Consider the following 27,765-nt stretch of genomic DNA (forward strand, 5'->3'; position numbering starts at 1 on the left):
CAAGTTTTTGATTGGGAGGCTGAGTCCCTCTTCCTCTCTATCGAAGACGAAGGTTCGAAGGAAATGCTCTCATGCTGCCAACTGTCAGTTATTTGGAGCTTCTCCCTTACTCCCTCCAATGTCTCTCTCTCTCCCGTCTCTCCCCCGGGAACTTTTCCATTGTTTCTTCCATTACTGACCTACATTCTAGATCTTCCCATCCAGGCATCTAGTTTATGATCTTCATGTATCATTCCGACCACATCACTATGATGTTAAATCAATACTTCCATATATTTTCCTATATTGCGAGTAATGTAGGAAATATTTCTATTTTTCTCTCAAGAAATTTTTGAATTATTATTGATTAGTTTTTCGATTCACTTCTAACCATTAAATGAAATATGAATAAGTTTATCTAGTTAAGCTACTGGTCTATTAACTTCACAAAAATTAAGTAGGAAATTGATGATTATCTATCTAATTAAGAAGTATTTTTATTTATTTTAATAACAAAATAATTCCACTAAAGAATAAAGTATACACAAGTTTCTTCCACATGTTAATTTTCTTTCATACATGATTTTTTTTTGTTTGTTGTTTTGAAGCCGTCAGCTTACTATATCTTTGATTGGTTTGTTATTTCTTACCTTCTTTGGCTTAACCTATACAAAATTGGCGGTGATATAATTTTATGCTATTCAATAAAAAATAATTCTCTTACCAAAAAAATAAAATAAAGATTCAAAGTAACACTTTGTTATGTGGAATATAATATCTGCCCTAGTAAATTTCTTTTGCTAAGAATCTATCCACTAATTTTAAGTAGGTATTACATTCTATGTCTACGACCAAAAATAAAAAACAAAAAATTTATGTCATTTACCGAAATAACCTTTTGTTTTAGTGGAAAATCGAAGTTCCTTGTTATTTCTATGTTGTAATCTACGTTCCACTATAAAATTCAGGTGGAATTACACAAAACTCCCCCTAAATTTTAATGGCAATACATGTTTACTCCCCCAATTTTTAATTGCCCTCTGAACTTTATTTTTGTTACAGTTGTTGACCCTATGTTTTATTCTCCATTGGCAATGCCCAAGATTTTTAAGCGGTAAAAGTATATTTTCCTCTCATTTTGAAAAAAAAAAAAAACTCTCTTTTACCCACGATTTCCATAAAAGTGAGATAAATAATGAATTGTGAAAATTAAATTAACAAAATGTAAATATCAACAGTAATGTTGATATTTGATTGTACACTAATAAACTTTTAAGATATTCTAATAAAGAGAAAAGACAACTAAGTAAAATAGAAAAAAGGTCTCAACAACAAAAGGTTCAACTCACGAAAATCGGATACTCACTATGTACTTTTAAATGGTTAATGTATGTAAAAATATTTATATTTTTAAAAATATCACCTTAGGTTTCGGTTAATCATTTGTTTTTCATCTCCTTTTCTTAATCTCTGTAGTTTCCATGCTGTTGCTGGCTTAAGATGGATTCTGCATGGAAAAACTCTTTTGCTGCCGTAGTCGGAGTCTCGATTAATGAAATCCGAATTTTTTTCTCGCGGTTAGGTGGCCAATGCCGGATACTAGTTTCCAGTTTCAACACTTTATCTGATATCCCTCCGTTTTTTCGTTTCCTATGCATGGTAATGATTCACTCGCCCGGCTCATATTGTTTGGCCATCATGAAATGCACCAAATTTATTTGTTATTATTTTTTTTAAAGACATGTGAAAAGCATTATTGCTTCGCATGCCACTGCCACGTATTATAATATCTAATCGCAAAACCGCGGAGACATGTATAGCATACATGTGCGAATAGTTATATGATTAACATGTATCGTTCTTTTCGCTTTGGATTGATTATCATAACTTCCGAGTTTGCATTAGACAACTGCTTTGTCGCACTCGTAGTCTGAAATCATGAGAAATTCTGAAAATAGTCAAGAGGAAAATTTAGCTTTTCTTGCCGTTTGGTGACCATATGGCAGATTCTAGCTTCAAGTTTCAAGGCGTCAATTATCATTCGTCCCCCGGAACAGGAGGTTCTTTCCCTTTTTATCCGTTTGCGATTGAAAGAAAGAAACACATCGATCTACTTGTTCAAGACGGTAAAGTATTTAACACAGGATATTGCAAATGGCTCCAAGTCAATTCTATCCAAGATGATGGGGTTATTTTGTTTGCATTTTAATATTCATAAAAGTGGAAAATTCAAAGAGCACGTGTTCACCCCCACCCCCTACTTCACTCACTGTACATATTAAAACTTTTTTATTATATTGTTATTTGGTAAACATGACCACAAGGAATCTAGAGAAATAACTGAAGCTTTCTTGCCACCTAAATGAAACTTTTGGGGCAAAATTAAATATGTATCTGGGCTCGCATCATCTAAACATGGATCGTTGTGCTGGTGCATAAGTTTTGTATAAACTTAACTAGCATGGCGCTTACATAAAGTTGTGTAGACATAAGTAATCTGTGACCAAAGTGGATAATGTCGTGTTAGCACACGAATGTTGACTGCCTTATGTTTTACTTACATTTTCAAAGCTTCTTAGTTCGAAATTTACTTGTGTGGACAATTCACAAATTGGCAGATATTTTGGAAGGGAAATAAAACCCCTTTATGGAAGTCTGACTGTGCATCCCATGCAAAATTCAATTTCATAGATAACGAAAATGTTTTACTTACATTTTCAAAGCTTCTTAGTTCGAAATTGACTTGTGTGGACAATTCACAAATTGGCAGATATTTTGGAAGGGAAATAAAACCCCTTTATGGAAGTCTGACTGTGCATCCCATGCAAAATTCAATTTCATAGATAACGAAAAAAGTTGAACAACAAAGTCCGCCAAAAGAAATTGACAGACAACCACAGCAGATTCACAAAGCAAAACTACTACAACCCCAATGACATCCTGACTTCATCAAGACAAAGAAGAGAAAAAAGGAAAAAAGAGAAAAAAATACATCAAGAAGCCAACAGCTGGACGAACTTCAAACCTTCGTGAGGCAAAAGGAGAGGTTGCCATCCACTCTAAAGGAGCAAATCTGGATGGAGTCTTTTTTTTTGAGTTCATTTCGCTCATACAGAAGAGCATCTAACTTTAAAATATAACAAAAGCTCTTGCCAGGGTTGTCATACTTCTTAAGTTGCAACCCGCGAGAAACTTGGAGACATGGCTCAACGAGAGAAACCTCAATGCTCTTCTTCTTCTTCTTCTTCTTCTTCTTCTTCTCCTCCTCCTCCTCCTCTTCTAGCATTTGAATTTCTTCGTCAGTCAAGAACTGCTTCATCTTCTTCTCGGATATAGAGATCCTATGCCTATCAATGTCGGTGGCAGTGAGCGTCTTCGCCAACACGAACTTCACTTCCTGACCGCGCATCTCCCATATTTTGTCTATACCCGTTTCTTGAGTTTCGGTGGAAGGAATCAGACTGAGCCCCTCGGATACCAAACCAGCAACGTTGGCCAGAAGAAGAAGAGGCGAGGGTTCGGGTTCCATCGGAGTTAGACCGAAGAGGCGAGGGTTCGGGTTACAGAGAACCAGAGAGAGAGAGAGAGAGAGAGAGGGAGGGGAGAGGGGGGTGGAATAGCAAAGCTGCATGGCTTCTCCTCTTTATAGGGCTCCAACGTGAGACGATGATAGCAAAAATGGTTGGAAACTTCAACTCTATTGACATCCAGTGTCCGCAATCTGCTACATCGACCTGCTGACCCCAAAAACCCACCTACCGGCTCGATTTTTCGATTTCCTCGTGGACGTAGGAGTTGACACGTGTCGGGATCGGGGCCGTACGTCGCTGACGCGAAACGGCGTAAAACAGTAAAACAGATCCGGAAATTTAAAGATTCGATTTGGGCTTGAGTTTCGAAAAAGGAAAGAGAAGAAGAGAATATATTTGGATCGTGCTACTTCCTAGAGGCTTCCTGACGACAGCAAGCACCTCGCATCGCGTCTGATTTAATCTCCTTAGTCATTGCCTCCTGCAATAATGTCATGCTTTCTTGTAAATCAAAAATATATTCATCCGCAAAGGAAGGATTAATTCCGAGATGAGAACTGACGTATAGAGCATCATATGATCAGTTAATTATTATTGTAATTACGTACGGCATTCTCTTGATTTCTCTCATGAAATCTAACTTAGCCTAAAATCTAGCTTCAGTTTAATTCCATTATAGAACTAGTTTGGAGTTGTTGGTTGATGTAATTTCAATTTCATCTCTAGTTATAGACCCATGGTTATTTTCATTTGAAAATTTATTTGAGCTTTGGCTTCAGCTTAGCCCCTCAAGTTTAGTTCATCCATTATAATCGCTTCAATCTAAGGGTCCGAATTCAATCCCGGGCTCAGTGATTGATGGAAAGAGTAAACTCAAAATACAAATATCAACGACTTGACTCCTAACTTTGGCACGGTTTCTGCAACTGTTCCTGAACTTTGAGAAGTTAACAAGTGTCTCCTAAACTTTTTTAAGGGAGTATTCATAGCATTTCAATAAAGGATTATTGTGTGATGGTGTCAAAACTCAAATGGGTCATAAGCAATTATCTTTGAGCATTTGACTTTGATTATGAATCACATTTACCTTGATTTGGAAGTTTCTTTTGGTATTTGTCTGCTACAAAGGCGTATCGATTCAATTCTCTTGTTAGATTAATTTAGCTTGTGGAGATGTATCGAAAATTTTTAATACATCCACGATCAAGCACATTAGTTTTAGATGACGGTTTCGATTTTTCAAGGGTGGAGTTAATGTTAAGAACAGCACTAGCTAAAAGGAAAAGCGACAGAGTCGGTACTAGCCGAAGGGTAAAAGGAGAAAAGTCTTTAGCCATCAATTTGTCAAAGCCATTCAGATACTTTAAAGCCTGTAACCATCAATATGTCAAAGTCACCCACATCCGCTCGTTGCGTCCTTTAAATGAAACTTTAAAACCTACTTTTTTGGGGGCAAAAGCAAGGTTTTTTTTTTTTTTTGTAATCAGGAACCCCGTCGTAGTTCGTCACCTTATAGCGGACATACCGCCAAGAAACCCCTGAGGTGATCTTGCAATGGAGGACCCACCGCCCGACATCACACTTAAGACGCCGATGCTTCCACTGGTTTTGACCCTTGCACCTTTCCCCCAAGGTTCAAGGTCTTATCCAACTTCGCCACCAAGGGCGGTGGTGCAAAAAGCAAGGTTGTTTGACGTTGATTTCTATAATCTATGGTGGAATTTTATCTTTGGAAGAATCATCCACATCCCCATCGTCTCGACCTGAAGTTGTCATGGATCACGTGACTCCCTCTAGTGGTGCGCCCCACCAATGTATTCGTCCATTGAACGTTTAATAAAAAGAATTGGCTGTATGTTGAACTATGAACAATTGGGATCCTTTCACTTGGTCTTGCATTTGCTTCTTATTTATGATAAAACGCCACTATTCTATCATAGATCTCTTATATCAACATTACAAATAGAAAGTCAAAAGTAAAAGTTAATTGAATCATCCATTATTGAAATATGAGTATTATAATCTAATGTCATGGGGAAAACACATTTCTTCTCCAGAAAAGTTCAACAGTCACGCAGTTCCCATTAATGAGTCCATCTCAAATCTTAATACCTCATATGTATGGTAATCGTATGTTTAAAGGCCACTATGAATATGTCCTACGTAACACATATGGGATTTACCTTAACATGGTGACTTGTGCTGAAACAGGCAGAATCATAGCTTCGTGGTCTGATTGACATGCATTGACCTAGTTCTTGACAAGACAAGTACCAAATCATGGTTGTCTCTTCCATCACTTGCATCGGGTGTGTATATTAAAAAATGGAAGGGAGAACGGAAGATCGGTTAGCGACGCGCTTTTTGTGCACGTAAAGATCAACTTCGACTTTGCCATTTGCCGACACGTAGCATGTGTGCACGCATGAGCGAGTGAGAGGGCTCTTCCAGTTAATTTCCAACTATTCAGTAATTTGATGTTCCACCGAACGAGCCTCAAAATTAGCTACAAAATTATAAAATTATATTCTGCCCAAAATTATAAAACATTCAGTGTCCATGGTAACTTAACTTACGAGATAATCGTACATGAATGTTGTTATAAAGAATTGGCATTAAAGTGTCATTCATTTAAATTTTGGCACTGAACTTTTCAAAATTAGAAATTTGAAAAGACAATATTAGAAGCCAAAAGCAAAAATTACAAAGCAATTATTCTAGTTTTGCCAACATTTTCTTAGTTTTGTTAGACCCATAAAAAAATCATTAGAAAACATTCTCTCTCCAGATAAATTCCCTCCCCCAGGATTCCCTCAGGAGATCTACACCTTTCCCCTAGTCTCTAGAAAAATAACGCCGGGCCCACCAAACCTGATCTCTCTCTCTCTCGATCGAAAAAATACACCGCGCCCACCAAACCCAATCTGCAAACCCAATCTCTCTATTTCGACCAAAAATAAGAAAACCCAATCTCTCTCTCTCTCTCTCTCTCTCTCTCTCGCATGTGGCGACGACAAATATGAGGTTGTCCACCTAGGAAAGTTTCTCTTCACGTTGGCAATAATTTTTTTTTTTTAAATATTACACATAACTCAGTCAGTATGTTTTTCACGTGGTTGATAATGTTTAACAAGTTCGTGCATTTATGTATCGTATTTCATTAAAATTTTAAGTGATCTAGGATTTAGTCATAATGCAAAAATTGCATCAGAATTTGTGTTTTTCCAGTGAAATTCAAAGTGTTTCCTACAAGTTTGTGAAGTATAATTGTCTTAGATTTTGTACTTTCGCTAAAAAAATAAAAATAATATCAGACATGCTAGCATTATGAAACATATCACTAATGATATTGACAACAGTCGACTTATACACGATCATTGAAGTTAGAAAATGATGCAATGACAAGTCAAACCTTGTTATAGGGATAAAAGGAAAAATAAATCTGAGCAATCTAATGTTTGTTAGGAAACATAATTCAAACTTGATCAATAATTTATATTGTTTTAACTTGTTCAGAAACATATCAAAATGTGAATTGGCTCCGTAAGATTATGTATCAAAGTGTACGTCTATGAAGAATTCAATCGTAGCTTTTGCTTGCCTAATTTCTTTTCTTCAGTATAATTTCACGAGTATCAAATATGACTCCTTTTGGTATTTGCTACATCGATAAGGTAGGACGTAAGCAATTTTTGTGGGTGGTTCAAGTTTGGAAAGCATTGACGCACTGCCGACATATGTAATGGTGAGTTCGTCGGAACTTATTAGCCCATACAGAGTAATTTCTATGTAGAAAAATAAAATGCTGAACGTTTCTAATGTTCCAAAAGCAACATGGAACTGTGTCCCTCAGGTGGAAGGTAATATTCCTGAACAAATCAACTTGGCTTTTGAGTGAGAGAGGAGGTTTAACGGTGATTTCTGCGCGTAATTGTTGCGGCTTATTCTTGAAGAACTAGGGGTTAAGATAAAGGAAACGTGATGAGCCTGAGAACAGTACGAAAACATGAGTGGTCCAAAACAGGAAATATATGTCCAACCATTAAATACGTGGCCGTTAAGTGCTAACGCGAAATATTTCTTATGACATATATGGACTTAATTTCATGTCCAACTTTGTTCATGCGTTATTCAAGGAAGTGAGCAGAACAATAAATTTTCATGCTAACTCCTATGTTGTGAATAAAGCCTCTGTTCCTATTTTGGCTAGAAGGACAATAAATTTTCATGCACTCACATACGTATTCATTACTAGTCTCTTTAAGTGCACCCATCCGACGACCAATTAAATTGTTCTCTCGGTCACTCGCCTTATGCATCCACTTAAACTTGATCAAATTCTTTCTCAACATTGCTTGAACGCGTCGAGACAATTATGGCTCGCTACTGGTAATTGCTCCTAAGATGAGCTTAACTTAGCTTAATTGGCTCACTACTGGTTACTCAAGAATGAAGATCTTGAGGTGGCGAGAGGAAGAGAGATGTCAAAAAGGAAACGAGGAAGTAGTTGGCTTCGTACACGCGAGCCAAACAGCTGGGTTTGAGGGAAACAAATGTGGTTGATCGAGTTAGCCAACAAAAGAGAGAGATATTAACTATTCGAGTCCCCTTTTTCGGCGGATCTTATTTAGATCCCTCTGAGATTAGATACCCTTATCTTTTCCATCATACACGGTTAGAGCTGGGTGCGTAATTAACGTTGTCCATTCCACAGAAGACAAACTATGCGTCCCATCGTTTTGACCCTGTGGCTACGGGGGATCATGTGACTCCCTCTAATGGTGGTCCCCCACTAATGTATCCGTGTATTGCGCACTTAATCAAAAGGAACTGGCTGTTGTCTTTCCTTAATAAAAATGGCGCGCGTCTTTAGCTTGGGATTCAGCATCGCAAGATATGATGTTGCGTGAAAGATGAGTTCTGCTTATAGAATGAGATAACTTAAAATTGTTCCCAATAGCATGCGTGAAACTTCAAAATTTACCCCAATCATACTGTAATGCCAAATTGACTTCCATAAACTTACATGACTCAATGATGTCCTAAAATTCCATAATATACAAATAAACATGCAACATATAAATCAAGTATGAAAATTTGAACAAAATCGAATCTATAGGTTAACTACAAAAATTCCTTCGAAAAGGTTAAAAATGGCTACAGGTACCTACCAAACACTACGAAACAAAACTAATTCGGCCTTTCAAGATCTCTGACGCGTGCATGCTAAAATCTCATTTCTTCTTCTCTTTTTATTATTTTTCTCAATGCGCTCTCTCTCTCTCTCTCTCTCTCTCTCTCTCTCTCTCTATAGTTCTTCGTTTTGTTTTCTCGTTCCTTCGCGACTCCACCTGCAGAAAAGATGAGTTCATTTTGTTTCTCTTCAGATTGGCTTAGGCCTTATGAAAAAGTATCTTCGCCCCTTATTATTATTTTATTTTAAGCGCAACTCTTGCACTTTATGCAGCAGATGACGATGCATCGATTATAGCAGAAGTTCAAGCCTTGGTGTCACCGCGCTAGAAAGAAGCAGAGTTCCTGGGTTCCCGAAGAAAGGACAAGCATCATTGACCCGAGAGTTAATGCTGCTGCTACTTTTCGGCAAAGGATTTTGGGTTATCTCTGATGACTTACTGATATTTTTTCGTTTTTGGGATGCATTCCTTGCTCGTAAGCTTGAAAACTGCTTCTATTGTTCCTTCCTCGATAGGTATTCAGACAACCTACCTGTTCAAAAGCCTACGTAGCTTTAAAGGGTCCTGGCGATATAGTTGACATGGCATTTCGTAGCCTATGTACAGTCGAAGTTTTTGTTACTCCTTTGAGCTCCAGCTAGCTAATTTTATCCATGAAGTATTTACAACTTATCTTTTTGGTCGGAAGAAGGTAGTACCACATTGATGTTGGCATATTCAGACATGTTTCACAGGAAAGCCCGGTCTGTTGATGCCAAGTTGTCTCTCGTCTGCATGGTTTGGCTTGTGATACGGTAATGCGTTCATAATTCAGGAGCATTCGATAATGTATTCTCTCTGCTATCTTAATGATTTATTCACTGATGAGCTAATGTGTTATTCTGAATGGATTCTTTCACTCATTCGAAGTTTCTTTTATACGAAGTTGACCGATACAAAGTTCTTTTATAAAATATATTTCGATGACTAATTAGGTAAATTTGTGACTATACTTGATTTATGAAGATTGAACTTAAAAATCGAAAATGTAATTTCACATATAATATTCATACTTTTTTTTACCGTCACTTGTCTTTCCTAATAACGGAAAAGAATGTCATTTTCTTCTTATTATCCTATGCTTCTATTTTCTTTACCTCCGACATAGCAGTGTCGCTCACACATCCTGCTAGTCCTTGCATAAGTAGAGCCAAAAGGTGGACATCATTATCCAAATATGAACTGAAGATTTGTTCTTTGTTTGTTTGTCTCGACACCTTCTGCAAAGCACATTTCTAGGCTACAATATCTTCAAAGGAAAGTTAAGCTTATACAAGAGAAGATTGGTTGATTCATGTTGCTTCACTCAGTACAATGTTATCCAAGCTACCTTATTCTTCCTTCTCTCGCCACAGCTTCAACAACAAGAGATCGCAATACAGAACAACAAAAGGCCTCTTCTGGACATCTCCTGAGGTATTTCCTCTCAGAACCGAGTGGGTCTTGCACTGATTTTGTACAGTTGCTTCTTTTTCCTCAGTGGTTGGGATTATATGTGAAATAATTATTGAAGATGGAATGAGGGAGAAAACTGTTATGGACGACGCAGGTAGGAGTTCATGGAGTCCTCAAAGAAGTGGCTCATATACTGAGCTACATCAGAAAGATCGGGCAATTTAGGTAACTGATGTCAAAGTGCTCGATGAGCGATTAGAGGTTCTTGAAGAAGAAAATAATACTCTAAAAAAGGAAATACTTTTAGGCTGTGCAGGATCGGGAACGGTTGGCAGATGAAATATATGAGCGGTTCTGGATCATAGATCGCTCTCTACATGCAAGAGACCAGTTTCATTGAACTTTTATCTTCTTCAGTTGTCAGCAATTCCAAGGTAAAGCACTTTCATGTACTTCACCTCCTTACTTACATGGAAAGCAGTCACAAGGAGTTTATCATTACAACTAGAAGGAAACAATTCCTATTCTTTCATCCAGGCTTTACACTCGGTGAAGTTAAATAAGCGACAAATTCTCGTTCAATTGATTATTGCAGAGAAATTATGTGCTTGGTAATCATATTGAAAAGGAAAAGTCTTAGCTGACCGTCCCCCTTCAACTGACGGAGTAACGGTCAGCTAATGACCACAATTTTTCAAGGGAAACCCCTTTACTTTTCCTTTTAAAAAAAATAAAAAAATAATTTTGACCTTTTCCAAATAAAGAATTAGTGAGAATCCCATGAATAAAATATTACAAGTAAAAAACAAGTGATCAAAGTGATAATTTCTTATGTTTGTGCACATAAGACTCAAGGCCATCCTTGTAAAACCCTCCAAAATTCCAACACAATCCCTGATTGCTTGGCACACATTGACTTTCCTGTGAATTTGGATCACATGACACGGTGTTTCCAATTTTTTCAATAATTATATAGAATTATTTGGAAATTTATATCATAGTGTCTACCGGTTGAATTAATGTATACAATATGCCGGGTGAGGGTACAAGGAATTTCATTGATTTTCAGACAATTGATGATTCGGATAAGATAAGTCACCATAATATTCTCGAAATTTGATTTGCAATCAAGAAAGAATTGGGATTTTTCAATCATTACTGGTACTTATTATTAAAATTGACTTTTTTTCTATATAAAATGATATAGGGTCAAATATCTCATGGTCACTTGAATCTTCTCAATGAAGTGAATGTTGAAGCTATATTAGGCAAAATCTATATACAAATTGATCAAAAATCATTTTTTGGCTTAGTTTTGACTCGTGTGATCTTAAGATTGATTTTGTTATTGTTTAGGTCCCAATCATTTAACAGATTAGATCAATGAGACAATTTTTCTTGTCTTCTAATTATTCTTGTTTTGTTTTGTTTTTTTACTTCATTTGTTTTATGCATAATTGATATCATTCGTCTTAATTTTAGGTTACTGGAGAGTCCTTCTAGAGCAATTTGATTTTGGCGAAGGGACTGAGAAGCCAATTCAGTATACAATGATTTTGTTATTAGTTGCAAAAATCACGTTTCAAGTGTTTTTCATCTTTTAAATTTAATAGATCTATATAATGACATTAAATATCTCTTTTTAATAGGTGATAATATTTTTTTTACTTGTAATTAACGATGTTTGGGTTGTGTTAGAATTTTGGAGGGTTTTACGAGGATGGCTTTGAGTCTTATGTGCACAAGCATAAGAAATTATCACTTTGATCGCTTGTTCTTTACATGTAATTTTTTGTTCATAGGATTCTCACTAATCCTTTTTTTTGAAAAATATTTAAAAAGAAAAGAAAAAGTAAAGGAGGTCAACCGGTTTGCCTTGAAAACGTGTGGTCATAAGCTAACCGTTCCTCCGTCAGTTGATTGAGGAACAGTAAGTTAAGCCGCTCCCTATTGAAAATTATTAACCAAGAAGATTGGAAAGAATCTAGTATAGTGCTGGTGTTCCCGAAGAAAGAATAAGCTCCAATACTTAGAAAGAAAGAGCTTGGAAGCTGCTTTTGCCGTACTTCCTTCTCGATTAATGTTCAGACAACTTTGTAACATGTCCGGAAATTTCTGCGGTCTTAGAGGTTCTAGTAAACAGTTGACTGGGATTTAGGGTGCGTTTGGGAACCACTTCCCAAAGCCCCTTTGAAGTTCCCAAAGCCCCTTTGAAGTCTAAAGATACTTGGCCAAATGCTGGGCCGTTTGGCAAAAAACTTTGAGCCTCCATTCCCTAAATGCCAGCATTTGTGAAGCTGAAAGCCCAAGGCAGGGGGGACCTGCCTTGGGCTTTCGGCATTTTCGGCATGCCCACACGGGCACTATTCATATATTTTTTTTTCCGAAATTATCCTCACAAATTTTTAGTTTTTCCGGTTCTTGCCCTTGTGTCGCAACTGTTCATCTTCTCCGGGGTTCCGTTCCGGCGATCATGCGAGCGGCGGCGATCGCTAGAGGGACGCCGGCGATCGTCGGGTGGCGCGACCGACGCCGGAGGTGGCGCGACCGAGGGCTGGGTCGCCGCGGCTCTCGGATCCAGGGGGCGGGCGGTCTTCTTCTTTCGCGAGCAGTCGCCGGCAACTGTCGCCTAGACGACCGACGCCGAGGGGTGGCGCGACCGCCGCGACCCACAGCGAGGTCTAGGTCACCGCGACCCAGATCTGGGGCGGTAGGGTCACGGGAGGACCTTGCCGCCCCCGATCTAGGTTGCGCGACCTCGCGGCCCTCGGATCCGGGTCGCGGCGGCGCCGCGCGACCTCGCCCGCCCGGATCCGGGGGCGAGGTCGCGCAACCCCGCCGCGACCCAGATCCGGGCGGCGAGGTCCTCCCGCGACCTTGTTGCCCCGGATCCGGCGTCCGGAGGTCACCGGAGGTCGCCGGAGGTCGCCGGCGCCACCGCCCTTTTGGTCAATTTTTTTTTTAATTTTTGTTTTGATAATTTTTTTTTACCACAAACATCCTTTGTAAATGTAATTCCCCAAACGCTATTTTGCTCAAAATACTTTACAAAGAGCTTTCAAAGTACAATTTACCAAACACGGTTGCATTTTGGAAAACACCTTTAACTCAAAGGTATTTGCATTTTCCTAAAGGCTTTCCCCAAAAGTGGTTCCCAAACGCACCCTTAATAGCCCATGTTAGGGGTGTGCAACCGGACCGGGTTTACCCGGTTCCCGGTCCGGCCCACCCGGAAAACAGGGTCGGGAACCGGTTTCGGTTCAGTTAAAACCGGGCCGGGAACCGGTTCCCAAAACGTAGACCTGTTTAAACCGGTCCGGAACCGGTTCCGAGGGATTACCCACCCGGAACTGGGTTCGACCGGACGGTTTGGGAACCGGTTGGAGAACCGATTTTTATGCCTAAAGCGAAACCCTAATTTTATTTCTTCCTTTACCGCAGAGGCGCAGACGCAAAGACTTCCAGCTCCTCTCCCGGTTCCCCTCGTGCTCGCACCACCGCCGCCAAGCTCCTCCTCCTCCCCGCCCCGCCGCCCCCGCCGCCCCCGCCGTCACCGTCACCGTCACCGTCGTCGTCACCCCCGACAACCTCCACCTGCTCGACCCCTTCCTCGCCTCCTCCTCCTCGCTCCAGCCTCTCCTCTTGCCGCGCCACACCCGCCGCGGGTGCGCTTCGTCGCTAAAGTCCGCGCCCTCCGCGACCTCCACCTCCCGCTCATCTCCCGGTGGTTCGAGTCCCACCACTCCCCGCCCTGCGCGGTTGTCTCCGACTTCTTCCTCGGGTGGACCCACCGCTTCGCCCGCGACCGCGGCGTCCCGCGAGTCATCTTCTCGCCGTCCGGCGCGTTCGGGCTCTCCATCGCCTTCGCCCTGTGCCGGGACCTCCTCCGGCCCAACGAGGAGTCGATGGTCTCACCGCGCGTTGTTTCCCGAGCTCCCCTGCTACCGATCTACCGCCGCCCCCCCTTCGCGAAGCTGCCGCTGCCTCGCTGCTTCGCCCGAGCCCCGTTGCCGACGTCTGCTGGTTCGCTCACCACCTCTGGGCGCCACCGCCGCTGCGACCAGACGCCAAAAGCCGCCGTTCCTGCCGCGATTCCGTCCTCAGCCCGTCCCGACTAGGCCCGCCTGCTCTCCAGGTCCCACTTTGTCTTCACCAGCCCCAAGCCCAGAGAGAAGGTACTATAGCTTGATTTGAGCGTTGTTGACATGTGTGAGATGATGTGGAAATTGATGGTTATAATGCTTTTCGCATGTTCAGAAGTGCGAATTACTGTGAAGAAAGCTTGCATTTTGCTCATGATTTATTATGTTGATGTTAGAATTTTGATTAAAGTTTGTTGCTCAATTGGGGTGGCTGTGTGAAGAGGCTGATCTTTTTTGTGATTGCATGCTAGGAGATGAAAAAGAAGCAATTGGGTGAAGAATTGAGGGTGAAATCAGTAGTTACAATTAAACTTTAATTGCTTGGTGTCTCTATATAGTGTCTCCTGGCATATTAATTGTGAACTTGATTAGATTCTATTTAATGATATCTATGATTGCTGAAGCCGATAAGACCAGATATGGGAGAATCTGTGAAGAACTTTAGCATTTTTTAATCAGCTTATGATCTTATTATGAACTGTCAAACCCACGTGAAAGTTCTATGTTGAATTTAGAGCAGCAATAAGGAAGCAAAGGGAATTATAGAGATTTGATTTACTATGAAAACTAATATGTTGTTTTCTTCAAGGGGAGTCCAAATTTTATACATGTTCCCAATGAGTTTGGTCGAAGAATGTGCTTGGTCCGGCCTTTTGTTTTAGCAGATAACTCATCTAGACTTGCTTTTCTAAGGTTAATTTTTATGCAAAACAGGTTCCAATATAAACAGGTCAACCCTGTTCCCGGACGGAAAAAACGGGGTGGGCCGGGAACAGGTCCAATGAAAACGGGGTAGGGAACATGGTCCAAAGAAAAGGAGAACCGGTTATAACAGGGTAGGAACAGGGTCCAGGTCTAGACCCTACCCACCCTGGACCCGCTCACCCCTAGCCCATGTGCAGCTTGAACTTTTGTAAGCTCTTCCTCCTATTGTGGTCAAGTTAGCTAAACTAATCATGAAAATAAACAAAAAAAAAAGAAAAAAAAAAAAGCTATAAGATTTTCATAAAGTGGCATGCTTATTAGTTATTAGTCTCTTTGAACCCATCCGATGATCAATTAAATCTTTCTCTCAATCTCGCCTTGCATCCACTCAAATATTATCAAATTATGCTGGCCAAAAGAAAAACTTGATCAGATTCTCTCTTAATTTTTTTTATATTAATAAATAACTCGTTGAGACAAATGGCTACTAATGATCATTGCTCAGGAGATGAGCAAGATAGGGCAGATACTCCCTCTGTTGGAAATAAAAGTCCCTTTTGGCCTCGTCCAAGCACTAGCACATTTCTGATGCCCCGAAACATCCACCTTCATATTTGGTAAGCATGAGTTCACTCCGACTTTCCGCAAAGTATAGCATTGTCATGGGGAGATCCTTAGACTATGAATTAATTAGTTTGCCTATCGGAATAAAGCCAACATCAATTTAATCTGATTTTTTAAGAATCAAAGAGGATGAAGTTAGAAAAGTTTTGAAAGGAAATCGCAACACATGCCCATCCTCATTTTTGGATGAGTACTTTTAATGGCACCTCATTTTAAACAAATAGGATCTTCCATTAGTTCGTAATTTTCCCTCATAATAAGAATGCTATTAGTTCCTCAACTGCATGGATAGTCCAACAGTGTGAACCAAAGGCACATGTTTTTATATTAATTGAAGAGTCATTTTGTACAGAACCAAAGACTTCCGTTCTATTAATTTTCTACGGTTAAATCGATAGGTAGGGGCCATGAAGGTAATTTTCTCGATGCATTCATATCAAAATTCATATTGGGAAACTTCACATTACTCTTTCAAGAGTTGTTGATAAAGACATGGAATGACCAACTCATTTGCACCAGTTGAGTCCTTCTTAGTAGGGGTGAGCATAATTCAGGTTGGGCCGGTTTAGTAATCCAAGAACCATTGTACACAGTATTGATCCTCAATTTTTGGGATAGAGGACTGACCTATTGAGCTTGGGATCGAGGACCGAACCAACCCTATGGGTCCAGTCCGGTTCCAAGGTCAACATAGGATCAATCAATAGATTTTTAGTTTCATTTTTTATATTCCTTGAAAAGACAAACCTACTATTTGAAATTACATATCCATTCATAATGTGGTGTTGATCAAATAAACTATAAATACTAGTACATATCCAACATAATTTTTAGATAACATAACAATATGATTTCACAAAGCCCAACTAGCACTGTTTCATGAATTTCTATTTGAAAGGAAAGAAAAAGTAACGTAAAAACATAAAAGGCCAAAAGCAGCATGAGCTTAAACCATGTACCTTCATCCAATACTCGACATGACAATTATATAGTTTAGAGAAAATTTCAAAGCAAAATTCTAAAAAACTTTGTTGTAGAGGAGCAAAAAATTTTGAGGAATACAATTATCTATACATTGCTTTTTTTTTTTCTTTCAATCAGAAAAGTGAGCCCCTACCCAATATCCTCTGAATCACTAAAGGAAATCTACCATTACTAAGGAAGTACCGCTTCTCAAATATAGAATTCTACAATAGATCCACACTACTAACACTCCATGAAAAGATTTGTGGAAATCGTACTTTAAAAAAAAAAAAAAAAAGCATCCAAGTTCCAGGATTAATGAATGACACCAATGAGTCAAAGCAGCCATTGAGAAAGGTTCTTTTCAAGTTGATGTGATGCTAATTGACCTTTTATAGCCTATGATTTTCAAAGTAATATTGCAAGCCGGGCGAGGGACAAGCAACAAGTGGGAGCAGGGCGAGCAGCGAGCGCGAGCGGGAATGGGGCGAGCGTCGAGTGTTGCTCACGAAGAGGGTTTCTAAAATTCTAAATAGGGCTTTATTCTTTCAGATTTTACTTGGCAAAGATAAAGAAAGAAAGAAGAGGACATAATAGAATGCTGTAGGAGGAGGACTCGTTAACGCCATTAACGTCAAGTTAGGGTTATAGGCTTGAGAATAGATAAAAGAATATAATATATATATATATATATATATATATATATATATATATATAATATACAATATTTATAGGGTTAATCTAGGTTGGATCAACTCTAAATTCCCAAGATTGAGGACTAACTCACATAGTGTAGGGTCCAAGGGTCCCGGACCAAGGACCGACCTAGTTACTCAAGAATCGAATTAGGACCTGCAGGGTTGGTCTGGTTCAAGGTCGGTCCAAAGTCAATCCTAGACTAATGCTCATTCTTACTTCCTAGCACATGTTTTTGCCTTGCATGGTTGCTTTGAACCCAAAGTGCTTAGATCGATCAAGTTTTCATAGGTGCTTCAAAGCGGTGCTTTGAAGATTTTAATTGAAATCTTTGTGAGATTAAGACGGTGATCGAGGTGAGGACAACGGAGTGGAGAGCTGAAGAAGCAGAGGTAGGTGATTGATTTGCAGAGACAACAAGGTTACGCCAGAGTTAAAGGAAGCGAACGCTGATGGAAGGACTATGCTCGTTGTCTTCTCAGATCTAGGGTTTGTCCCCGTCATGTTCGCGCAAAGAGGGAGGGAGGGAGATCGGGCTGTGCTGGGGATGTCAAAAAACCCGCGTCGGCCTGACCCGATCCCAAACTCTATTGATGTCAACATCTAAAAACCCCTACCCAAAGAAGACTAAGGTCCGGCTCCAAATTACCCTAAATTTTAGGATTGGGCTGGCGTGGATTTTTTGACATCATTACAAAGATGATCAAATCATATGCTTTTGTTTCTCACCATGGTTGAGAGCCTGAAAAGAGTTGCCTTCTCTATGAAGACAAGACAATGGAAAAATTTACGATCATAAAATGCCATCTCACAAGAGAGTTATCTGCGTCCCCTTTGCAGTTTGTCAAACTCCCTTAAGTTCACCTCGGGAGGGTTGCGACTTTTGTCCGTGAAGATTGTCGGCAATTCAGTGGTCTGATTAGAGCCGTGAGATCTTTCATCATAGTTTTATTGGTTTCTTGCAAAGCCTAACCATTTCTTGATTTTTGGTGGAACCGAACGCGCGCAACCGCCTCTTGCAGTTCTTGATGACCCGTCTTGTTGTTTCTTTCTTGTTCTTTTTTTATAACAACAACTCGATCAGGGTTCAAGTGCCGGGCGAGGAAGGTCCGCCCTTGCGGTTGCGGCCAACCCTTCATCTAAAATCCCTCTAACAACAATTGACTCAGAAGTGGTGGTCGCGACCCTCATCTTCTTCTCATCATCACGAGTGATGGAAGGAGTCAGACTGAGCCTTCCCTGGGAGACAAAATCGATTTCCATCTTTTTGTCTCCCATTGAAAGACGATTCGCAAACTGACACCATACGCCCTCTTTCAGCAATTTGGCTGTTAGGGTTTATGTTGATAGGGGGGTTTGAGAGAGAGAGAGAGAGAGAGAGAGAGAGAGAGAGAGAGAGAGAGAGAGAGAGAGAGAGAGAGACGGGCAATACTTGAAAAATTGTTGTTTTGCTTACTGATTAAACGTGCAATAAACAAATGGTAAACAAACGGGCGATACTCTAGCCTGTGTGTGAGTTTGTGATGGAAACTTGTGTGTGAAGGACTGAGATATACATAAGATTAAGTTGTGGGCATAGGCAGATCCATCCTAGCTAGGAAATGTTTACTTTCAGAATAATTCGTGTTCTTATTTCAATCCTGATGCTCTTTGTAATCGTTAAGAAACGTTAGTAAAAGGATTACGTTGTTCCTCTGTTCGTTGAATGTGTTCATTGAGAAACATGTGAAATCGGATTCTTCCTCTTACAATTGTTTGACTTTGTTTTAATATTCTAGTTTGGTCCAAACTACGTCCCACTATCTTTCCAATGTTAGAAGCTAAAGGTGGGAAATTCATACAGCTAGATATGAGATTTTTCGACCAAAAAAAAAAAAAAGATATAAGATTTAAGAAATAAAGACTACTGAAGAATTTAAATGATAAACGTAAGAATTTAATTGAGACAACGCGAAATGTTGCCACTGTTCTATTATATTCATGATTTCTGCCAAAGTTATGTACCTCTAAATTTGAGAGAACGCATTTCTAGTTCCTAGACATAACAATAGCATCTCCACATGATGTTATATCTTTTGGACCGATACTTGCAACATGGGGAACCAAGTTTAGAGCTGGAGAATTCAATCCTTAGGGCAATTCCAAACTCGTACAGACTAGATCACTCAATTGTCTAAGCTTCAATAAATCAAGCCTAAGATTGCAAAAATATTTGTGGAATCTTGAGTTTGACTAATTTAGAAGCTTTGAATTTCTTTTTCTTTTCTTTTTCCATTTTAAGGGAAAATTCTAAATAAGGGCTTGAAGAGCCCTTATATTCTCAAATAAGAACCTGGAAGTAGATCTTGTTTTAAATAAGGATATGGAATAGATTTTGTTTTAAATAAGGGTCTAAAGTAGTTATATTAGTTTCAAAAAAGGGCTTGAACTCACTAGCTAGAGAAGGGAATTTTTTCTTTTAAATTTTTAAAATTTTTCCTTTTTTCTTTCTGCTTGGTTTGTTCTCTTCATAAAAAAACAAACTCAAAACAAAAACTAAAACTTCAAAAAGAAGAAGCAAAAATACAAGCGGGAGATTGATATGGCCATTTATTTTGAAATAAGATCCATTTTAAATCCTTGTTTAAAAAATAATGGTATTTTGAGTTTTTATTTGATTTTTTTTTTTTAGTTTTAAATATATGTACTATAGTAATTCTCATGCTATTGCTGTGTGAAGGAGGAATCCTGCATGCATTAGGTTCACGGGAGAGATCTCAAAAAAGTACGTATTAACAAGGGCTTCAATTGGTCAAAAGTCGTTCCAGACGGTCAAACATAACTTTACTACCGACTCTCTGGGGAAGAACAGATGTACGTCAATCTGCTGTAGATAAGGCACGCGGTCCATTCCTTTCTGGTTGCCAACTCGGCACGTCTCCAAAACCCGTTTCTTTTCTTCTTCTTCTTCTTCTTCTTCTTCTTATTCTTTTATTTATTTTTTATTTTATTTTATCTAGCTAAAATACCCACTTTTCTTGTTGTTGTTGTTTTTTTTTTTTTTTTTTGGTGGAGATCTAAATTGTAATATAGCGTCAAAGAATTCAACCAAAAAGTTTTATACCGTTAGATGGTTGAAGAAACATGACTATAATTCATTAAGAGAAACTCAAATTCTAACATAATGTTTGATAACTCGTTTAAAGACATTACGAATCACTATATTTTCACCATTTTATTATAAAAATGAAATCCTTTCATTAATCGCATTGAAATATTTTGATAGCGATAACATTATAAGAACAAAGATGACAAACATGCATTGTGACTCTTGGCTTTTTGGCGTCTCACTTGAGACATAAACTAAGCTCCAATTGTGCAAATATTTAATTATCCCCCTTCATCGATAGTACTTGGATAAATGGCAAGGAGCTAATTAGGGTTGCGCCTCTACGCCATCTAAAGGTCGAGATCCAAGGTGAGAAGAAAGAATAACGTAGAAAAGAGAGAAAGAGGAGGAAACACAAGTGTTTTCTCAAGAAAAAAAATAGGAGTATCTATAGGTGCCCCTTTTTGATATATTGATACAATGTTTACTACTATTAGGACAATATAACAAATATTATTAGTGACTAGTATTGACAAGTTTCAACTCGCAATTACGTGCGTCTCATTTTATGTAGTTAATTCTTTTTATGAGGTCTAGTTAGAATTTAGTATTGTTTCATAACCCTGGGAATTCTATAAATGTCTAATTTTCTCCAACTCACACTTTGGACCTCAGAAAATATTGCACTTGGATTTTTGACTGGCTAAACAAGAAAAAAACACATGGAAAAGGAATTATAAATGACTATTGGGTGGACATTTGAAAAAAAAAAAGAGCAGAGAGGTTCTTGTGGGATATATAAAGGTGCAAGGAGGAGATTCTACGAAGAAGAAGAGGAAGAAGCTCGATCGAAAGAAGAAGCAGAACGCAGCGCATAAAGACAGACCGGGCTGGATGTGTACAGGGCATCCTCTCCATGCCATCCTCAGCCTTCACCAATCCGCAGACTGACGGCATCGTCGTCGTCTTCTTCATCCCATCAGCCCCCCTTGCACCATCTCATTGCTTCAATCATCAACCATCATCTGTGAATTTCCATCAACTTGGCCGATAGCCAGAGACTCCACCACCACAGCAAGGTCTCATTGTCGTCACCATCGCTGTCCATGCCCTGCAGCAACCCATCCCTACCACAATACCAACTCCTCGCGCTGCCATCCGCTATATCTTCAGACCAGCCGCCACGACCTTGGTGACGGTCATGACCCCGGTGCTGCGGAATCTTTTAGTTCGTTTTGGTTCAAACTCATTAGTCATCGCCATGGCATGGACACCCTCCGCTCATCTCATTTAGAGGATTCCGACTCCAACCTATAAACTAAGTCAAGAATCCTCCTTTCTGTTTTAATCATGTGCCATTTCACTTTGTTTCGACTCCGTATCTTCTGTGCTCAGTGTTTCCGTTCGTTGACGTTTCTTGTCCAGATTAAGCTCGTCGCTAACGTTCTCAACCTTCGGCCTGGAGTTGCGCCAAGCTGGGTCGAGTTGAACCAAGTCGACGCCACTGAGCTTTAATCGCTGCCCAGGGCAGTCCAGAAAAAAACCACCTTCCGTTGTCCTCCTGTTTGGTCGTCCCTTGCTATTTTCCTTCGATGAATCGGTTTTGCCGACTATCTGTTTCCCTGCATTCGTGGAGGCCGCTCGCCAGCGTTGCTCCTTGTGTACACGAATCCAGCACGGTGCATCCAGTAGCCATTGTTGATGAATCGGTCTGGTTTAAATCGGACCCAGCCTTGCTGTTACCGTTGACGTATCATTCCGAAACCACGATCAGCCCCCTACACCGAGAAGTGGAAACAAGAGACGAGGCATTCGAGAATTGGATGACAGAACCGCGGGAAGCAGGCGCTCGAAGACAGGAACTTGAGCCTTTCGTGCAAGGAATTGGGGATTCCTTGTCAGATGGTGGAGCGGATCACGAAGACAACCGGGTCTTGATGAGCCAATAAATGAGTGCTTCTGACCATCTCTTGTTCTCATTATTTACTTTTCCCCTTGTTATGAGATAGTGTACTCTGAATCTCTTTACCCGGTCAGATCATTGCTTGGAATTGCAGGGGTGCTGGCAGCGATGCTTTTGATACAAATATGAAATGAACCATCCACAATCATTATCCTCACGTCCTGATTTTGCAGGTCCAAGAGAACTTTCGGTGCATGCCTTCTGATGGCCCCTTTTGCTGGCGGGATCTGGGTGGTTTGGAACTCCGGAGTCCAGCTCCTGTATGTTGCAGAACAGAACAAAGTTTATATATTGGTCAAGGCGAGCACGATTTCTCGATCCAAGCATCTCAAGGCGCGAGGTATCTCAATCTATCATCAATCTATCGCAAACTCCTTGTCCTGAAGCTGAAGGTAATATCTCTCTGTATCGGTTTGAATTGCCAGTGAAAGATTCGGTGATTGATGATGGCTATCTTACTCTTTGTTGACACAATATTATTTGTTGATACATAAAAACGAAAAAAATAGCAAAAATATATACATAGTAAAATACAAAGATGAGCCTTATAATAAAGAGCTTGAATCCATGGGGCCTCAAAAATAATAATGAAAAAAGGGGAGAGCAGAGAGTTTAAGGGAAAAAAAGTAAAAATAATAATCAAATCCGAGGTCGGTTCAACACAGCCCTTCCCCTACATTTCCGGTCTATTTTTCAGCTAATTTTCAATCCCCTCACCCCACTAAACTTGAGCCCATTAAAAGAAAAGAAAAAAAACAAAACAAAACAAAGCCTGAGCGGATGGAATTCTGGCTAAGAAGACCAAACCGAGCCCTTTCCTTCTTTTCCTTCATCTTCTTTCTTCTTAACCCATTTCATTTCCTCAAGCCTGGCCTTTGTGTTCCCCTTCTTCCTCATGTTCACCCTCATGCCTGTGAGCAGAAGAATGGCGACAGACAAAGAGCGTCCGTGACTGAACGATGGCTGAGCGAAGAAAACCAAAGGGTTTCTAGAAGAAGTAGAGCTGGAGAAGCAAAACGGAATTCTTGAGATTCCATGGAGGGCTCCTTTTTTCAGAGAGTGACGCTCGGTAAAATAGGGGCGCTTGTTTTTATCCAGAGACTGCGGCCGAGAAACTGACCCAAAGAGAGAGTGAGAAATTTCTTTCCATCCGCTGAAATCTCCGTCGACCTTCATCGGAAGTCCCCCTGCTGGTCGTCGTTTGTCAACATAGTGACCACCCGAACTAGGTAACCTTGGTGTACCCTATTTTCTTTTCCCGTCTTGGCTGAGTCTGAAACATAGAACTCACTCGGGTGAATTCACGAGTAAGCCACATCAAACCGAGACTGTTTTGGCATACATCATGCTAATTTAGAACTTGATATATCATGTCTAGGCTACGAATCACATTAGAATTGAATTTAGAGCTCGCATTCTTAATCGCATATCAGTGTTCCACAATGTCAAATGAAACACTGAAATGGTTTTTGTGAAACCAAAGGTTAAAGTTTCGGCTGATGTTTGATTTGTTCCGAGTTTATTGTATTATAATTAAATCTGGGTTTCTCTTTGATTTTGTGACATATAGTGTGATGTTGGAGTTGGCCATGAACAAGCTCGCCGAAGATGCTTTCCCATTGGTGATGGCCACGGTTAAAGGCCGTTCCCGTTAGCTTCTCATTCTTTTCATATTCACTATGCAAGGGTATTTGTTTTTAGTTGGTTTGGTTATTTGCTTGAATGATCTTAGTTAGTGTTAAAAGATTAATGACAGTGGTCCGGTGATGCTTGTGGTGGGCGGTGAAGTGGTGCTAGTTGTCGAGGCCGGCTTTGATTTGGTGTTGTGGTCACCAGAGAAGATTCGTTGGAGATGAACTCTCGAGAAATAAAGAGGAAAATAAATAAATAATAATAATAAAGGAAATAATTGAAATTGAAAATATTTTTAATAAAATGGTATAATCGAGATCGGGTCGGATCTGGTTATTGGAGCCGGATCAGGCAGTGGGTTGGAACTATTGTAGTCTGGTTCGGAACAAAGGAACCGTGGGTTGGAGGCTAGATGAATAGGGCTGAAAAATGATTCGGGCTTGGGCTAAATTTGAGCTGGAATTGGGTGAAGGGAATAGGTTAGGCCGAATTAAGCGTGAGGGCTGAGTTTGAATCAGGCTTAAGTGGACTAAGGACCAAAGATTGGAAATCTGGGCCCATCTGACCGAAACCAGACCGAAACCTTATTCAGACCGGATTCTAGATGCCGGTCCGCATCCAAACCCAACTCGGACCATAAGGGTCCGAGTCAGACCCATATTCAGACTAAGTTCCCTAACCAGGTCCGAAATCCATTTATCAAAATTTAAAAATTAAAAAAATTAAAAATTTTCAAATTAAAAAATTAATACAAAAATAAAAACAATAAAATATTTAAAAAATTAATAATAATAATAATTCCAAAAAATCAAAAAATTTGAAAAAAAAAGTTTAAAATTAGATATTAAGTGGCTTCATTAGATTGATTTTTTTTTTTTTTTGGGGTTAACTCTACTCAAAGTTAGTTTAGCAATGAAAAATGTGAAAATTTTTGATAAAAAATTGAACCTAAAATTGAATAGGCATTTTAGGCTTTGCAATAGGGCTTTTGAATGCTTTCTTCTATTAGGAACAATGCTCTATTAGGAACAATGCTAGGTCGTTGTTTGCGCACTTTCATTTTGATTTTACTTTATTGTATTTTTTCAATGCATTGCTTGTTTATTTTCGCTTTTAGCATGGTTTGGTTAAATCATTAGTACCATAATAAACACTTACAATTTGAACACTTAATGGACAAGAATCTTAGAATTCATAATTGGTAAAAAGACTCTCAGGTCACTTTAGCAAACAAACCATCAAGTTTATGTACTGAAAAGACATTAATTAGACAACTAATGTAATCAAATTCCCGATTATTGAATCTTTGGTCTCAATTGATTTCTATCCGACCCCAAAATGGCTAGTGGCGACTCCTAGAAATATTAAATTGTTAAGTTGAAATTGAATAATTCAAGGTATGAGGTTAAGAGAGCCTGCACTTGAAATCGATGGATCATTTAAGATCATTAGATGATATATTCAAGCTAACTTTTGTGAATGCTATTTGAACTATCTTTTTTTGTATTATTTAAGTACTTGTCCCAATCAAGAGGCCAATGTTGATGATTCCATGAAACAATTTGATCAAGTCAAGTTTTGAGACAAGCTAGTAAAAGCCATAGTCATTCACAATTTTAACTATTCTTTTGTAGAGCACGAGGCAACCAAAGAGTTGCTTAGTTACCTCAACCCCATATGAAGCACATATCAAGAAATGTAACAAGAAGTGGTGTTGTGAAAGTTTATTAGAAAGAGGAGAATTTGAAAATCACTTTCGAGCAGAATATGTTTAACTTCTTATCTATGGTCTATTACAGTTGATCATTATATGACTATCACTACCCATTACATTGATGAGAATTGGGAATTACATGCAAAGGTTTCATGCTTCCTCTATGTGCCACCTCTATGTAGTGGTGCCATACTATGAGAAAAATTGTCAACTTTGTTGAGAGAGTGGTGCATTGAGAGGAAGATTTTCAGTATTACATTAGATATTGCATCATACAATATGGTTAATATTTGGAAAAATAAAAACCTTCTATGAGATCCTCGATCATGGGATAAACGGTTTCTTCATGTGTGTTGTTGTGTGCATGTTTTGAATCTCGTTGTACAAGAAGATATAAAGGTGATTGATGGATCATTACCAAATATTAGAGAATCTATCAAATATGTGAGACCTACATAAGAGAGGATAATAAAATTTGCTAAATGCATCTCCTAATCATGTTTGAAGACAGGTAAAAAGTACGTCAAGATGTGGCTATTAGATGGAACTCTATGTATCTAATGCTTGGAGGTGTTTTGGTCTTTGAACATGCACTTTTCCATTTGAAGTTAACCGATTTTAACTTTTTTGCACGTCCATCACCTGAGGATTAGGTCAGAGCTAAGAAGATTGCACTCTTGTTATAACCTTTTTATGAAATTTCTACTCCATTCTTTATAGTTAGATATCCCACGGTGAAATGATATTTCTATGGAGTATGGTAAATCTAGTTTCATTTTCTAAAGGCAAGGAACAACGATGCAGTTATTAGTTTCAATCCTATGGCAATACTAAAAAGTTTGAAAAATATTAAAAGTGTTATAGTGTTATTTTATCTTTTGCGGCTATATTAGTTTCTCATTATAAGTTACATTTGTTAGATTTTTGCTATTTGAAGTTAAACACCAATGATGATGTGGAATTTGTGAATTTCATCATCCACGTCCAACTTTTGAATAACAAAACTCTAACAAATGTAGCTTATAGCGAAGAACCAATATAGTAGCAAAGGATAAGACAACACTATAATACTTATGATATTTTTCAAACTTCTTTAGCATTGTCATAGCCATAAACTAATAGCTAAATCCTCATTTATTGCTTGCCTTTGTCAAGCAAAACTGGATTCGCCATTTAGTCACCGTGGGATATCTAACTACAAAGAAGAAATTGGAAATATCATAAAAAGATTGTGACACAAATGCAATTTTCTTAACTCCGATCCAATCCTCAGGTGATGAGCATATAAGAAAGTTACAATCAATTAACTTCAAATGGGAAAATGCATGTTCAAAGACCAAAGGACCAAGTACGTAGAGTTCTATTTAGTTGCCACATTTTGACATACCTTTTTACCCATCTTCAAGCATGACTGTGATATATATTCAGCAAATTTTACTCTCCTTCCTTATGTATCTCTCACATATTTGACAAATCTCTAATATTTCATAATGATTCACCAATCACCTTCAAACCTATAATGAGAATCAAAATATGCACACCACAATGCACATGAAAAATTGGCCCATCACATAGCGAATGGGATCTTACTTTCTTTTTTTTTTTTTCAAATAGAAATCATATTATCATTTTATGATGCATTATCTAATGTAATACTCAAAATATTCCTCACAATGCCCCACTTTCTTAACAAAGTCAACAATTTTTCTAGTAAAATGACACCACTTTATGGAAATGGCACAAAAGAAACACAAAACCTTTGCATGTAATCTCATCAATGAAATAGGCAACGACGGTCATATAATGATTAGTTGTGATAGAAGCTTATCGATCAGAAGTCAAACAAATTATGCTCGAAAGTGTCACTATATTTGATTTCAAATTTCTCTTCTTCTTTTTCATAAACTTTTACCACATCACTTCTTGTTGTATTTATTGATATGGGCTTCACATTGAGCTTGAGATAACTAAGCCACTCTCTAGTAGCCTCATGCTCTATAAAAGAGTAGGTGTAATTGTGTTTAATTATTAGCATTCCTCCAAACACGGCTTGATGAAATTGTTCCATGGAATCATCAACATTAGCCTCTCGATTGGGAC

General features: G+C 39.0%; 1 protein-coding gene across 1 annotated transcript; it reads left to right on the forward strand.

The window, feature by feature from the left end:
- Nucleotides 1-9,427: 9,427 nt before the first annotated feature.
- On the forward strand, nucleotides 9,428-15,076 carry LOC120288432 (serine/arginine repetitive matrix protein 1-like). The gene is made up of 4 exons (XM_039302414.1): nucleotides 9,428-9,498; nucleotides 10,099-10,159; nucleotides 13,580-14,313; nucleotides 14,995-15,076. The coding sequence occupies exons 1-4, from the start codon at nucleotides 9,428-9,430 to the stop codon at nucleotides 15,074-15,076; spliced, it is 948 nt and encodes a 315-aa protein (XP_039158348.1).
- Nucleotides 15,077-27,765: the final 12,689 nt, after the last annotated feature.

Source organism: Eucalyptus grandis, chromosome 9 (assembly GCF_016545825.1).
Source record: "Eucalyptus grandis isolate ANBG69807.140 chromosome 9, ASM1654582v1, whole genome shotgun sequence".
Classification (NCBI taxonomy): domain Eukaryota; kingdom Viridiplantae; phylum Streptophyta; class Magnoliopsida; order Myrtales; family Myrtaceae; genus Eucalyptus; species Eucalyptus grandis.